This window comes from Phaethon aethereus (assembly GCF_964289735.1).
Source record: "Phaethon aethereus genome assembly, chromosome: 1".
NCBI classification, from domain to species: domain Eukaryota; kingdom Metazoa; phylum Chordata; class Aves; order Phaethontiformes; family Phaethontidae; genus Phaethon; species Phaethon aethereus.
The window spans coordinates 136,540,203-136,556,499 of NC_138575.1; the positions used below are offsets into that span (position 1 = coordinate 136,540,203).

Here is a 16,297-nt window from a genome sequence, read left to right on the forward strand (position 1 = left end):
CCTATGTAACTACAATAAATCTCTAAGTAATTCCCAAAGTAGACTACTGACTTGACATATGACTAGTTGGTATAGAATGTTTTTTTCCAATACTTATTTCCAATACCTAGAACATGGGTTTTCAAGTACTTAATTCTGAAATGTTTTTAAAATTGATGAAACTTTGAATTTTGTAAGTTATTGTACAAATGGGAAATAGTTTCCAAGATTAGTGTAATTCCTCTTAGCTTCTTGAATTATTCAATTTTACAATTAAGTCCAAGGCAAAGGTGAAATCTTACTCTTAAAAATCATTAGTTTTCTTATCTAATTGCAAACTTTTGAATAATCATTACTTTTACAGAAATGACTGAGCTACACTGCTCCTCCGTGGTTTTGTAGTTCTAAAGAACATCTCGAAATGCATAAAAACTTTTGCTAAGAAAAACATTTCCTCTTCCGAAAGAAAAGTTGAAATCTCTTGTTTATGTAAGGTCAAACTTGGAGAAAGTAGTCTTCAATAAAGCTGACAGGTTGGACAAGAACTGAAAAGGGGGGTGAAGATATTATTCCTCAAGTAGAAATTTGAGTCTGATAGACTTCTGAATTGTAGGCTTATCACATTTGTTCAAGTTCAGACACCCTCTTTTCTTCCTGTATCTGTAGACATTAACACCTATGTAGACTTCTTCACCATACTAGCTCATTATTGTAATAACATATTTTGTTAGTAAGAGAGACTTGGACTATATTTGGTTAAGATCGATACCGAAAGCAACACGTACTTGATGAACTGCTCTCTTGTAACCACCTAACTTCTCTTCACAAAATTAATGGGTGGACAGATGCATACAGGGACTTAAGAAATGAACACAATTTAAATATACAGGCATAGCATATACAGCATGGAGGATAGAAAGGCAAGACCAGGATCAGAACTGTCAACGGAAGTGCTGATTTGTCAGAACAGATCATCATTCTCAAAGATCTCCGCCACTGCATCTAAGGGTTTTAATGCTTCACCATTACCCCTTTTTCTATCCTTTACTTTTGACTGATCTGTCCAGAAAAAGATGACAACAATCAAAATTGAGCTGTTGAAGAAATGGAAGCAACTGTACTCACAATAAAAGATGGCTCAGCCCATCGCCTTTTGGGTGCTTAAAAACTAAGATCTACTCCCATTCATGATGACTGACTAACCAAGCAACTACTATATATAGTCACTTTGGCTCAGTCACTAAACTAAAAGCAAGTTTTCGGTATCCTGTACAAGACTTAAAAGTTTAGTATGTAACAAAAGATTTTGGAAATTGCTCATGTCACTGCCTACATATCACTGATTATTGTTAAGTTATTTTGGTGTCAAGGACTGCACAGGGATCCCCCCTTTTTCTGGGGACATAGGTTAAATAATTCAGAAAGCAATCAGAAAAACCACAATAAAAATACTTACTATGTGACTGATTCCAGTTTCAGCCATGTCAAACACCACTGTTAATGGCTTTCCATGATCTCTCTTGGCATAATGTTCTAACCAAAAAGCTGCCAGCTTCTTTTTCTCAAGCTGCTGTTTAGGATCTCTTATATGATGTTTCACTCTGAACCAAACTTGTGAGAAGAAAGAAAAGCACACAAATTGAAACAGATCCAAATTAACAGAAAACATTACACAAATAACTATACAGGATGCACTGAAATTTATTAACACCTCTGAGTTTGTATTCTACATTTCTACCGATTTTGTGGCCACTGAACAAACAGAAAAACAACTGCATACCTTTCCACACACCCCTCTGCTCACATTTTTATACCAGAACTTTTTCAAAATTGAAAATAAAGAATTACAGCACAGAAGAAACAGTAGAGTGCAAAAATACTTTTAATTTAAAGGCTACTTATTGTCTAATTATTATTACATAATTTCCTATTAAATCATGTGGTCCTCAGATAGAATATATGCAGAACATGATACCTTAAGTATTGTTGTGGTTGTGAAATTTATGTTTCTCTTCCTGCTTATGTTTTCTACATCACTGTGTTTGATGTGTTTTGAAAAAAATTATTTATACACACATTATGAAAAAGCAACAGACCTTTCTAAAAATAAAGTTATAAAAAATCCAGAAGGTGAGCAATATTATATAAATGAAAGCCCAATACACGCCCTTCTGGAATAAGAAATGAGTCATACAGAGACAAGTTTTTCCATAAAAAGCATATTTCAAAGTAACAGACGTCATAAAAACGTCTGATACCAAATTACTGATTAGACAATGAAGTGATAAAAGTAGTATTTAAGGCAACAATGTTAAGAGCAGCCTTCATTGTTGGTACCTCTAAAATACCAAAATTAGACAAGCCCTGAAAATAATTGTAGGTATACTTTTCTCCCTGAAACTTGGAAAGTCTTACTGAAAAACACATTTCTTCTCCATGTCTCTTACTTCCAATTACAAATAAAAAAAATATTTTACAGCTCATATAAATAAACTATTTTTTTTAAACATAGCATATTAACTAGATTCTGTAAGTTCTGCATTTCAAAAAGATACCCCTATTCAAACACAGGACTCTCATGAAAGTAACCAATAATTCTTGAAGAATTTCTTTGTACTTTCAAACATCTGCTTTACATAACGGAATGAGAATGGCGCATGTGGCCCAAGAAACACATTTCTCAAATGTTGACTAACCAGGAACTCTTAACTATGATACAATCTGAACTTGCATACCAAGTCAGATATTCTGACCCAATTAACATTTGCAGAAGAAACACTTCAGGTATGGAAAATTGAGACATTAGTTATGTTTCAGTGACAAAAAAACCCCAGAAATCATTATTTACCCAACTTACACATTCTTGTCATGAAACAATTGCATAATTTTCCTCAGTCCAAGCATTGATGCAAGAAAGTCGTGAGTTTTTTCTACTACCCGCCTCCCCAGTCTCACCAAACTCAACTACCCAATATAACCACACTCAGTTTTCCAAATGCTATTAAAAAAAGTATTCACCACTACTCATCTTTGAATAATTACCTTGGAGGCTAAAAGAAAATCATGAAGTGTAACAAAGCAGCAATTTTTTATACAGCACTGGTATCTTACAATGATAAGAAAAGAGACAGCTTAACAAAACACAGCCATAGAATAAAAGCTGTATTTTTCTGGTCATGATTTTTTTTAAAACTATTATGTTGTTGTTTAAAACACAATAATTTCTGTAGAAGATTGGATTGTTAGTGTATTTCTGGAAGTACAAACTAGCCCTTGTAAACCAAAGAAAAGCAGAATTTCAGATATAAGTTTCTGGTTTGTTTTTTTTTTGGTTTTGTTTTTTTTTTTCCTTTGTGCCTCCCCCCCACCTCCCCCCAAGGGTCAAGAATGTTCCTTGGAAAGCCTCATAAGTGATTTGTTTTAAAAGCCTCTATTATACACTATTAAAAAAAACAGCTCAGGAGTATTTCAGGCAATATTTACTGTTTCCCTCCAAATCTTATTTTTTAATTACTAAAAGTTAATCATGCAACTTGAGAGTTCATTCTCCAGCAATTCTCATCTGTCCACAGTTACTGAACATTCCAATGACATAAAAAAATTAAGGAAACAAAACAAGAAAACCAATTGCAGACTTCCTGTGAACCACTGCAAATATGCAAGAATGCAGGCTGCTAGAAAAGCAATGACAAAGCACCGTAATAATAAACATTTATACTCATCATAGACTCACCACAGTAGATACAGAAAAAGTTCACTTCAACAGGAGAGCTTAAAACTTTATTATAATTTGGATAAAGATTTATGATTTTTGAAAACTTCTGATAAAGTTTCCTCATTCCATTTTTGTGATCTGAAGAGACACTCAAAGTTACCAACATCTCACGATTTTTAGTAAGAACAGTTGCCAATATGTATCTACTTCTATTTTTAAAATGTTTATTTTTTCAAACAAGATACTAAAATGCTGGAAACAATAATAAACAATGACTGAAAATATTATATTCTGTGTAACTTACATAATTTATAGCCCTCTTTATCATAGCCATGCAGAAAGAGAGAACCATTTTCAAATAACCACTTTGGAAGGACAGATTCTGTCAGGTCTGCAAATCCAAACGAAAGATCATTTCAGCAATCATAATAATGACATTGCAATTTAACATAAATCACTAAAAATGCAGAAGCCTAGCAACAAAATACAAAAATGTCTTTATAAACCACCTTCCAAAACCTTTACTAAACTAATGCAAATATTGAGCTCATTTGAAATCTTTACTATCTTATTCCTCTCATGCTGTAGAGTAGGATCTACCTAGAAAGAAATATAAAAAATTGAAGTAAGAAAAAAAATGCTTCAAGTGTTGTGTGGTTTTTTTTTTCTTATATCTGCAGCCCCTCTTGCTCTATCTTTTAATCCCGATTGTAAAGTTCTATAGATAAAGCTCACCTTCAAAACATGCTCACAGCACAAAAAAAAGATCAATTCTACCTAGGGTGTCAGACCAGTGCTACTAGGATGAACAACAGAGCCCTGGTTTTCTTGTTGTTGTTTTTTTAAGGATGCCATCCTAGCAAATGCACAAAAACAAAACAAGAGATAGCAGCTTTCCTTCCTCTTAAACTTTCAATATATATGGAACCACAACAAAACAGTGAGACAGTACTGGTCAACATGAAAAGCAATAGTTTTAATTTTTATAACTGAATAGAAAAGTTCTTGCTCAAATCTCTGTGGTACGTACAAATCCTTTAAAAGGTGCTTAATGAAACTAAATATACAAGTCAGTTGTATTTCAACAGGAAAGCAACATACACTATCAAAATCATTATAACACATAGCTTACCATTAACTGTATATTCTTTTCTCCACTGAAAGCTTTCATCAATCATCTTCAATGTATCATCCACAACATCGTGACGCCAAATCAGATAATTTTCAACCCATTTATCATCTTGCTGAAGTCTTTCCACATCTCTAGAATCGTATTTATCTGATTTGTCTAGCAAATAAATCAATTATTTCAAGAATATAGCAGTTGCTATGAAAACATGCAAAGGAGATTTGTCAAGTTTCAATATAAGCATCTACTAGGTACATAGGATTTCTTTGGCAGTCTCAAACTTAAGCAAAGCATAGCATAGCATAAGAAATTGATTAAAGACATCTGTCTACTGTGATGATATTTAGGAAAACTACAAGATTCATTAGAAAAATATTTTCTGTGATTCTTATTCAAGGAAAAAACATTAGAAAACAAGATGTGTATGACAGGTGTAATTTTTCTAAAAGCAGGTTTCTATAATTAACATAAATTAGTATATAGTCTAAGAATCTGTGTACTGATAAATGTGTATTAAGAATCACTAGTTCAAGTTTGAATTCTAAAACTTATAGGCATCAGCATGTCAGACCACAAAATGCCAAAGAACAGATGTTAAAACGACTATTATTAACCACTATAGATCACTGCATAAAAAAATGTTTCCTTTAAAAAGATTACACATTCCACACTTGTTATAAATTGTTACTTTACTGAACACAAACTACATGCAACTCAGTACAAAACCCTCAAGCCTCAAACTCTTCTTGTATGAGGTTAGCAACAGGATAACAGGTTAACATGCTCTAGGACTACTTCAGATGAAGCAGAAGTCACTTTTTTTTTTTAATTATTTTTTTTAAACAGGAAAGTTTGTAAAATACAAATGCTTAAGTGGACCTATTTTTCTTATAGGTATACTTAAAGGCTCAGTTTTTAGATCAGTGCTCCTGTTTGAGAAATATGCACTGGAATGTAAATCAATAGCCCATGATAGAAACAGACTACTGAAAGCAACAGACACTGATACATGTCTTTTTGCTACTGAAGAACCATAAGCTCTTAAACTATTCACTTAAATTTATTTGCTATTATCAGGAAAAAAATTAAGACTGGTTGTTAATGAAAAAGATGTTAATTTTCACATACTGGAAAGACTACTCCCCTATCAGCAGCAATAAACTCAAAATAACTACTTTCAGGCTCATCATAATTCAAATGACTATTTAGAGCTGTGACTGGATGGTTTAGGGATGCATATTTCAATCAGACATCTTAACTCTGAGGAAGATATTAAGAAAAACACATCATTAAATACTGATGATATTTTTAGTTTTACTGGCCTACCTGCAAAGATATGACCTATTTTACTTGTCTTTCAATTTATACTCTGTTTCCTGTCACAAATTAGTCAACATAACAGTATGTATATACCCATTTTAAATGTATCCATCCACTATGAGTTTTCATAGTAGTGTTTAATACCTTCATCAAAGACAGAGACACCAAGCTGAGTTGTGCTGTTGACAGACCTGAGGGATGAGATGCCATCCAGAAGGACCTGCACAAGCTGGAGGAATGGGCCTGTGTGAAACTCATGAGGCCAAGTGCAGGATCCTGCACCTGGATCGAGGCAACCCCTGGTATCAATTGGCTGATACTGATACAGGCTGGGGGATGAAGGGATCAAGAGCAGCCCTGCCAAGCAGGACTTGGGCGTACTGGTGGATGAAAAGCTGGACATGAGCCAGCAATGTACGCTCACAGCCCAGAAGGCCACTCGTATTCAGGGCTGCATTGAAAGAAGCATGGCCAGCAGGTCGAAGGAGGGGAATTCTGCCCCTCTACTGCGCTCCGGTGAGACCCCACCGGGAGTCCTACGTCTAGCTCTGGAACACTCAGCACAGGAAAGACATGGACCTGTTGGAGCAGGTCCACAGGAGGGCCACAAAAATGATCAGAGGGATGGCACACCTCTCCTGTGAGGACAGCCCGAGAGATCTGGGGTTGTTCAGGCTGAAGAGAAGGCTCCGGGGAGACCTTATTGCAGCCTTCTAGAACCTAAAGGGGGCTTCTAAGCAAGATGGGGACAGACTTTTTAGCAGGGCCTGTTGTGATAGGACAAAGGGCAATGGTTTTCAACTAAAATAGGGCAGATTTAGACTACACATAAGGAAGAAATTTTTCACAATGAGCGTGGTGAAACACTGGTCCAGATTGCCCAGAGAGGTGGTAGATGCCCCATCCCTGGAAACATTCAAGGTCAGTTTGGACAGAGCTCTGAGCAATCTGATCTAGTTGATGATGTACCTGCTCATTGCAGGGGGGTTGGACTAGATGCCCTTTAAAAGGTCCCTTCCAACCCAAACTGTTCTGTTTGCACTCCCCCAATGCATCTCTTCACATTCAACTGCTTCTCACATACATTATCTACTCAGTTCCTTCATTAGGTTTCAAATTTCTCTTTCCCTTGACGCCATCCCACTACCTTATCTTGTTCCTTAGCCAAGCCTACAGTCAAATCCCACTTTCCTTAATCGTAGTCCACTACTTGCTGGTGTCTGCCCACAAGCCTCCAATCCACTAAAAACTCTCTAACTCTTTCAGTTCCTTCTCTCATTATTTCTGTACTCGCACCAGACAGATCATTCCCTATATTCTAAGCCCTGTAAAAATAAACACACAGCACAAGACTGAAGTGCTGTTTAACTTCTCTGTGGCTCTAGGTCAACCACAGAGGGAACAAGGTACAAAGATTTTGGTTATTAGATTTTGTAAAGTCTCACCTGCTCATTTGAAATTTTATTATTCCCCTACAAATTATAATTTAGATAGTCTTGCCTGAGAAACACTAACAGTACTCAGTTTCAAGTTAAAGTTATAAAAATATAACATTGGAGAGGATTTCTGCAGGTCACCTCAGTCCTAACTCCTGCTCACAGCAAGGCTAACTTCCAAGTCCAAACAGGTGATCAAGTAACTTTTGCAGTCAAGTTTTCTACCCTCACAAGGTTAGAAAGATTCCACAGCCTGTCTTTATATAACATGCATTTCAAAATCCCCTTCAGAGGTACTGTCATGTACAATAACTAAGGTGGCACATCCACAGTCAGCTGAAATAAGAGAAGCACTGGCTTCTCTTAGCCATAGTGTAACAGCTATTGTACACTATGGACTATTCAATATGGCGTATTTATAGCTACTCATAGCCACAGCAAACTAGGGCTTTACAAGAGCAAAAATTTACTTTAACATCTGTATTGTGTATCCAGTGCCTCAGCTACCTTACTTCAAACTTGGTTTAGTAAACTCTTACACACACTAGCTTCCAGATAAGAGTGTCTGCGGTTAATCAATCAGCCAAGTATTTTTCTGAGATCAGTCCCATGTATATCTGTTGTGATTTAGCCCCAGCTGGCAACTAAGCACCACGCAGCCGCTTACTCACTCCCCCTCCTGCAGTGGGATGGGGGAGAGAAATAGAAAAAAAAACTCGTAGGTTGAGATAAACACAGTTTAATAGGACAGAAAGAGAGAAGGAAACAATGATAATACCAACAAAGGAATGTACAAGAACAAGTGATGCCCAATACAGCAATTGCTCACCACCCGGCGATCGACAGCCCATCCCTGAGCAGCGATTCCCGCCCCCTCCTCAGCTAACTCCAGTTTATGTACTGGGCATGACATCGTATGGTAGGGAATATCTCTTTGGCCAGTCTGGGTCAGCTGTCCTGGCTATGTCCCCTCCCAGCTCCCCATGCATCCCAGCCTCCTTGCTAGCAGGCCAGCAGAAGAAGCTGGACTGTCCTTGACTGCTTAGCAACAACCCAAAACATCAGCACATTATCAACAGTTTCTCATTCCAAATCCAAAACATAGTCTCACACCAGCTCTGTGAAGAAAACCAGCTTTATCCTGGCTGAAACCAGGACAATATCCTATTTGTATAAGGGATGTAACTAAAAAGAAAAAGCACACACCACTAGGTAAAAACTAAGACGATAATGTTTCACACTGCTTTGAGTATCTCTCTACTCTGAGTATCTATTTGAGAGCAGAACTGTCAGAATGACAGAATAGTGCATCTTGTATCAAACAATAATATAAAAACACTCACACATAATTATGTGGAACATGCCTTAGAACACATGTTTCTGGGCCACTAAGAAATTTTCCCAAATTCAGAACTTATTATTTAAAAAATAGAAATTTAATTTTATGAATTTTTTTTAAAAAAAAAAATCAAAGTGAAAGAGGAAAAAACACTTTATCCAAACTTTCAACATCAAAATGAAATGCCAGCTGGATTCAGATGGGGATTAGTTGAAAAAAAGTAAAATCTTTTTCCTCTCTTCAGCAACTAAACTCTCAACAAGGTGACACATGTAATCTGAATTTACATATACACTACAACACACACTAAAACAGGAACAACTAATCAAATTCTGCCTCCACAGGCACTTGCAGAATGCTGGTATTTCAATCAGGCAAGCTTAACAAGACTGATAGAACAGGTACTGTTTTAACCTTATCCAATTTATCCAATTCTTGCTACAAAATAAATACAATTTAGAACAAGATTGTAAACCCAGAAGAAAGGTGTTTTATCTCACATGTGCAAAGCAGTGTGATATGAAGTTACTGGAGTCCTTCCAATAATCCAGTCATTGAAAGTATGTCAATTCAGAGGAGGAATTCCTCTCCAAATTTGTGCATTTCCCATAATTCTACAGACATCTGGAAACTTGTTTTCAAACTATGCTGTGAAATAATCTGAATGTTTCTAAATTATTTTAAAATCACTCATGGAACACTTGACTGCAGTTACTAGATTATTAGAAATTTCTGGAGTTAGAATTAGTTGAAAGAAAACAGATCTTTGGGGTTCTCAACACATAATTTAAACAAACCCTGCATAGTTTAGATGGCAAAAGGAAGTTGAGTGGCACCTAAACAAATTCAGGTGAACCTATAAACTGAAGTATCTTGCCTCAGACAATCTCCAAGCCTAGCCACATAGGATACTTCTAAACATATAGTCATGCTTTTCTCACTAGAAAATTAAGCATGTGTTTCTTCACACCTGCAGAACTGCCACTAAGATGCTGAGACACTAAGTTTAGTCACCCTCTACTCAGGGAGATGGACATCTCTATAATTAAGTCCATAACAAACAGAATTTCATAAGGTATTTAGAACACATTCTGCTTGCCCCAAAAGTAACACAAGGAACAGCATTCACAGCTAATTCTGTTCAGAAAGAGCTGGTGAAAGCCACATATGTGGCAGCAGTGCCAGACTTTAGTGAAACATTTCATGGTTAAGACAACTGTCCAGAAGCCTGTAAAACCCCTCCAGCCCAAGAAATTCAAACCTTACTGTATCCCAGAATAGTTCCATAGCCAGTGGAAGAGGTAAAACTCGGACGCTGCAAGACTTCTGTTGAACTGGGAAGCTGTGTAGAAACTAATCAAGACTCAGATCCAGAACAGCAAGAGAAACCATAACCTGCTTAGCAAATTTTGTATTTACAGAGAACGTTAAACCCAAATTCTAATTTATATCTGAGTGAGTAACAGTGATAATAGCAACAAGAAGAGGCCAAAAGTGCCAACAGCAAGAAGAATTAGCTCTCTTCATTCTCTCAGCTAACAGGCCTTCAAGAAAATTTCAGTGAGCAAGAAGATTTACCAGGTCTCAGACTAAACTTTAAAGATTTCAAACTTTATAATTTTATTTAACCTTATTTTAAAAATAGCTATTTAAAGTTACTTTCATTTCCTCACTGAACTTTTCAGGTCAAGGGAGAAGACTGGGAAAAAATAGAAGTCGTCCTGTTTGAACAGCAGCTTCTTCCTATTACTTGCCTTCCTTTTTTTCTTGATAAAATGAGGAGTTCTGTTCTTTTTATGACTACATTCTGCCCTACTAGTAGTTTTTGTCTTCAAGCTGAGAATCTCACACTGCAACTCTAGAACTTAATTACAATCTTCCAACATAAAGGACCTTGTATAACACAAGGCAACAGCTCTGAAAAGAGCTCCACAATAATGCAAAACTAAATTAATATGAATTTCACTGCAACACTTTCACTGGAAGAACTCATGAAATTCTTTGATGCATAAGTTGTAACAGCCCTTCTCTTAACATATTTTTTTTCGGTGCCATCTACATTACCAGGAGACCATGCTGCATTGCTCTGTTTTCTTCTAGCATTCATGCTTTAGGAAAAATAATAGAAATTGGAGAATATTCAACAAGAATATTGAAGACAGACTACAGGACTGGAAAACAGCTAAATCCCACCCTAAAATAATCCCGAGAAGTTCAGAAAGCACAACATGCAAGAATGACCCCTCCCTTCAGGAAGAATTCTTATCTAGAAAAGAAATGTTACAGAACAAGTCATGCACAAAGCTAAGTAAGGATAGCAACTACATACCTTTGAATAGAGGAAAAAACCCAAAACACTTCATTGTACAAAAAAAATTGTAAGAAGCAACTTAGCAAAGTAGTCAAGTGTTCCATTACACAAAACCTCTCGATTTAATTATTGCCTTAAGCTATTTCAGCCAAGAAGTCTTTGGTCTGAAAGGGTCATAATTATTCCCCTTACCTTGGCCAGAAAGAGGAAGCCCATTTTAATTGGCTGTTGATGCCTAACATGTTAACCTAAGTGCTATAGCCATTCACGTAAGTGCCTTCAGTTGTTAGATGAGGAAATCAATTCAAGGTCAGTAGTCATACAGACAGAAGGGTGAAGATAAAACTATTTCCACCCAATAAGGAGTTATTTCAACAAAATCAAGACGCAATAAACAAAATATCTGCCTCCACAAGATTTGATAAATTTAAACTTTTTAGAAAAACTTAACACTCTCAGAGGCAATAAAAACTACTTTCAAGAGAACGCTCAAGCACCAGTATCACATAGCTTTCTCTAAAACTATGGTTTTTACCCTATCCATATTTTCTATCTTATCCTTCCAGCGTTTCTCAACCTAAAAGCCAAGAATCAAGGAAAATAGATTATTCAGAGCATAAGTAGACATAAGCAGGTATTCAAAGCATTATCTTAAGAGTCTTCTACAAAAGTCATGTCTGTTTTTTTCATGATGCCCCGTATGTCTAAAATTTTATTTGTAATTGGCCAATATGATTAACAAAACACATTTTGCTACTGGCTTAAATGTCATCATGACTTTATTTAATCTTTTAAATTGGAGTGGGAAACCTCTCTTGCAAAATTTTCTTCTGAAAATTAAGTTTTACCTAAAGGAGAAAAGAAGAGGATGCAAATGGGGAGAAGCAGGGAATGCAGACAATAAGAAAATGTAAATATGGAAAAGGAAGTGTGTAAAAGACTTGCTGAATGGAAAAATCTACCAAGATTTGATTATAAATAATTTCCACTGTAACATTAAGAACAGCCCAGAAATAAAAGCTAATTTCAGAAATCATCTAAGGAATGAAAATGCACTGGAAAAAAAAGACAAGACTGTTTGCTAGAAAACACTGTTAGTACCAGGCAGTACTAGAAAATAATCTTTTGTTTTCGTTGTTCCTGTCATCACCCAAATCATTTACATCACCAACTCTCACAAAGAATCATAACAGACAAAACAGAAGTTAGGCCCCGAACTGCAAAGATAAAGTGCTGTCTGCCTATGACATCAGGCAGTGTTTGCTAGTCTATTGGACTAACAAGAACTTTTAAAAGGCATATTTCCAATACTGAAATGCAAGGGTTTTTAATTACTAGGGATACACATGCCTCACAGGAACTGAAGCTGTCTTTCAAATACAGCTAGAAAACTTACTGAAGAGGAAAAAAAAGCACTGGAAGATCTCAGTTAACGTTAAACACTGCTTTGCACATAAGATCCCACAGCAGCAAAGCTTTCCTTCTAGAACCCCCCAATGGTTCAATTTCAAAATTCAATTTTCTCAACAACTCCAGCAAGAAAGTTCTCTTGCAAACTTTCGGGGAATAAGACAGTAAGGTTCTTTGACACTGTATCTTCCAAACTGTATGTGACTATTAAAACTATTCCTTGATTCAGTCACATAAATGAAACAACTGCGTAATTCAGAAAACAGATTTCTGGTGCTTTCAACCATTGAACAAAACTTTTCCCATCCTAACCGGAAAATTGCCAAGACTAGTATTTTACTTGGTTGTAACTTTTATGTGAAATAGTCCAACATGTATTAGATGTCACAGTTAACATTATATTTTTCTGAACCAGCAATATATTAATATATTTGTGTACATTCTGCTTTAACCTAAAATTGTACTCTGCCAATAAGTAATTTTAAGCAACTATCAGAATTTCAAAGGTCCTCTAAGTTTTCATTGCACAACAAAAATAAACCTTCCTGCAAGATCATCACAGCATTTGTGACCATTAACAATTGCTATTGCATGGAGGGGAAACCATGTAACTGAGCTTCCTAACATGGAAGAATGCCTTCATAACACAAAACCACATTTCTAGAATAATCAGGAACACCATCTTCCTCAGAAGGAAAATAAAACAGCAGCAGCTGCACCCCCCCAGAAAAAAAAAATGCCTTAAAGTTTTAGATTTAACACTTGCAGTTCACCTCTAAACAGAATTAGGCTCATTCCGTAAAGGCCCACAATTCTACAACTACACTAAACTTTCACAGAAAATATCAGTTTCCCAGCGTGCCTTGACAGTGCCCTCAATTTCGAAAGCAGACTGAAATTGCTGGATATGAAGCAATCATTTGTACCTTTACAATACAGAAAGCCACATGTTTGGGGGTGTCTGCATATATGCACGTCCACCTCCTTCGCAATTAAAAGGAAGCATAAAAGAATACATTTTAGAGCATGTACAGTAAAGGCTGAAGGACCACAATAAAACTAAAACCCTGTGGTTTTCATACTTGAAGTGGGCATGACAACATTAACTTGCTTGTGTCATTCCTAAATTTGAGGGAGGGACTTAAGAATGTAAACTCAAAAAAATCCCAATCCTATTTTCTTGAAAGGGTTAAGAGCCCTAAACCATGACCCAAAAATGGGCTGAGAAAATGTGTTCAAAGTACTGCAAACAGGATTACAGCTTACCTTGCAACAGTATTAAATTATTTTAATGGCTGTAATAACCAGCCCAACAGAGGTTTCTCTACAACTAGAGAAACCGGTGGAATTCCAAGATTGTAAGGGATAGTTCAGTTGAAAAAGGTAACGCTCCCTTTCAGTGGCAACTGTCCTAAAGCAGTTCTAGGCTTTCCAAATTCATTTTCATGAGTGAGACTCTGGGATAATATAATACAAAACAAGATATATTCACCTATCACAGGAAACTATACACATTAACAGCCAAAAGAGTTTATAATTTAAGATGATCCTCCGCCCTCCTGAGCCTGAGCTTTAGGACTGCCAAAGACATCTTTATTCACATAGAAATATCAAATGGTAAAATAAGCTCTCTCTTCTGCAAGACACTATTCTAATAATATTCTAATTTTGTCATCTTGCCATAAATATAGGTCATCTCTAACCAAGGCCAAAGTAATGAAAGTCAATAGGGCAACCGTATGAAACAAAGTTGTACTACCCTCAAGACCCTCAAAGTTTGCAAGGAAAGTGCTATAGCCAATCACAAATAAGTCATAGTAGCATGAAACCCTTACGTGAAAGTGATAACTAGGTAGCCTCAGTAATTCTGATCAGGAACATCAAAGCAAGGCATCTGTTTGCAGGACTAAGGCTTATATTAGAAGAAATGCATGCGACTCCTAAACTACTATGCTCTTACTGTATTTGCATTAAAAATTGGATAGGAGTATGTTTTTAACAGAAAGCATTTAGACATTCATAATAAAAACATAGTGCTTACCGCAGCTGTTAACATACTCTACTACTATATATTCTTCTATCATAAGCAATGCAAGTGAACCTTGAAATGCAAGGAAACCCCTCTAGGCTTACCCTGTTATTCCCTTTCCCCTAGGCACCCGTAGCACCTCCTGGCCTTAATTTACAAGTTCAAAAGCATCTGCACTTAACAACTGAGGTGGACACGCAGCATGACTTTAATTAAGGCCAGCATGAATTCAAAGTGCAAGTTACTCTAGAAAAACAACTCTTTCCTTGACAAACTAGTCAAGGTCAGACTTTTTTTTCTTCCATGTTTTATATCCAAAAAGTACCAAGCAGAGCAGTGTCCCAGACCCCAAGCTACAGCCAACCGAACATAACTGTGAGTCAAGAGGACCCAGACTTTTGCCCCGACATGCCTTGCCGCTTAAGAGAGTAACCCAGAAGAGAGCACCAAGAGCCAAGAGAGAAAACATCACGCTTTGTGCGCCTGAAGCAAAGGCAGAAACTCCTCTCCACTCACCCGGGAAAGTGGAGATACAGAAAGCCCACTGGGGGAAAGCGACACAGGGCAAGCCCCAGAGACTACATACAGGGAGCCGGGCCCACCACTCATAGCCCACCCCTGCGGCGCTCACCTGGCAAGTACTCCGCCTCGAAACGCCGCCTAGTCTCGCTTATCAGCGCGGCCTTGTCCCGTCGTTGCTGAGGGGAAAACAAGAAACGGGAGGTGCGTGAAAGGAAGGGAAAGGCCAAGGCCCGAGAAAACCCCAGTCCCTTACCTGTACGACAGGTCCGGCCATCCCCACGGCCCGACCCCGAGCCCCAGTCGCCACCTGTGCGCGGGGGGCAGTTATGGAGAAGAGTAGAGGCGCGCGCGGATTGGGGGGGGGGGGGGGGGGGGGAAGGTGAACTCACCTCAGCCATAGCGCGGCGAGAGCCGCACAGCTGCAGCAAGGCCCTCAAGCGCGAGGGGCAGAGGGAAATGGGGATGGAAGCGTCGCGTGACCCCGCCGGGGGGGGGGGGGGCGGGTCGCAGGGCGAGGGGGCGGGGCCTGACAGCCGCCCGCCTCCTCCGCCGCAAAAAGCTGAGGCGACGGCGCCGCCAACCACTCAGGAATACCGCCCCGTCATTCTGGCCCCGCCCCTTCCCTGGAGCCTGGTCCCTGACCCCGCCCCCATGCCGGCTCAATTCGCCTCCCTTCCCCCGCTTCCCTTCCCATCATGCTCCCTGTGGCGGGAGTTTCGGAGCGGGCGCGCGCTTCTTTCGCTTTCTCTCTCCCCCGCTTGCCCTGAAGCCGCGGTGGGAGCGAGGCGGCCCCGGGAGCCGGGCAAGGCCTTGCCGGCGCGGAGCCTGCCGTTGCTGTTCCACTGTGGGGCGGCTCTCGCCACAAGAGCTTGCGCGGCCTCTGCGCCGCCCCTGCCGAGCCGGACGGGGAGAGTGTTAACGGCTGTCAGAAGCTTTCGGCGGGGGGAGCCGGGCCGGGGCCCGCTGCCGCCTCAGCCTTTGTGCCGCCGTGGGAGCCGCTCGGCGCGGGGAAGGGGGCGGTAAGGTCTGGCCGAGGCTGTGAGGCCGCCGGGCCGGCTGCTGCGGCGCCTCAGCTGCCCGGGCCCCTCGGGCGGCGGAGGGAGGCTG

The 16,297-nt window shown here is 38.8% G+C and overlaps 1 protein-coding gene across 1 annotated transcript in view; it reads right to left on the bottom strand.

Annotated features, from left to right (window-relative positions):
- Positions 1–4,887, bottom strand: part of MOSPD2 (motile sperm domain containing 2) — a 30,936-nt gene extending 26,049 nt beyond the window's left edge. Inside the window, exons 1-3 of the mRNA XM_082011736.1 lie at positions 4,827–4,887; positions 3,999–4,085; positions 1,436–1,590 (exon numbers count right to left, since the gene is read on the bottom strand). Of these exons, the coding sequence (XP_081867862.1) occupies positions 1,436–1,590; positions 3,999–4,085; positions 4,827–4,872 (288 nt within the window). The 5' untranslated portion in view covers positions 4,873–4,887. The remainder of the gene's footprint in view (positions 1–1,435; positions 1,591–3,998; positions 4,086–4,826) is intronic.
- Positions 4,888–16,297: the final 11,410 nt, after the last annotated feature.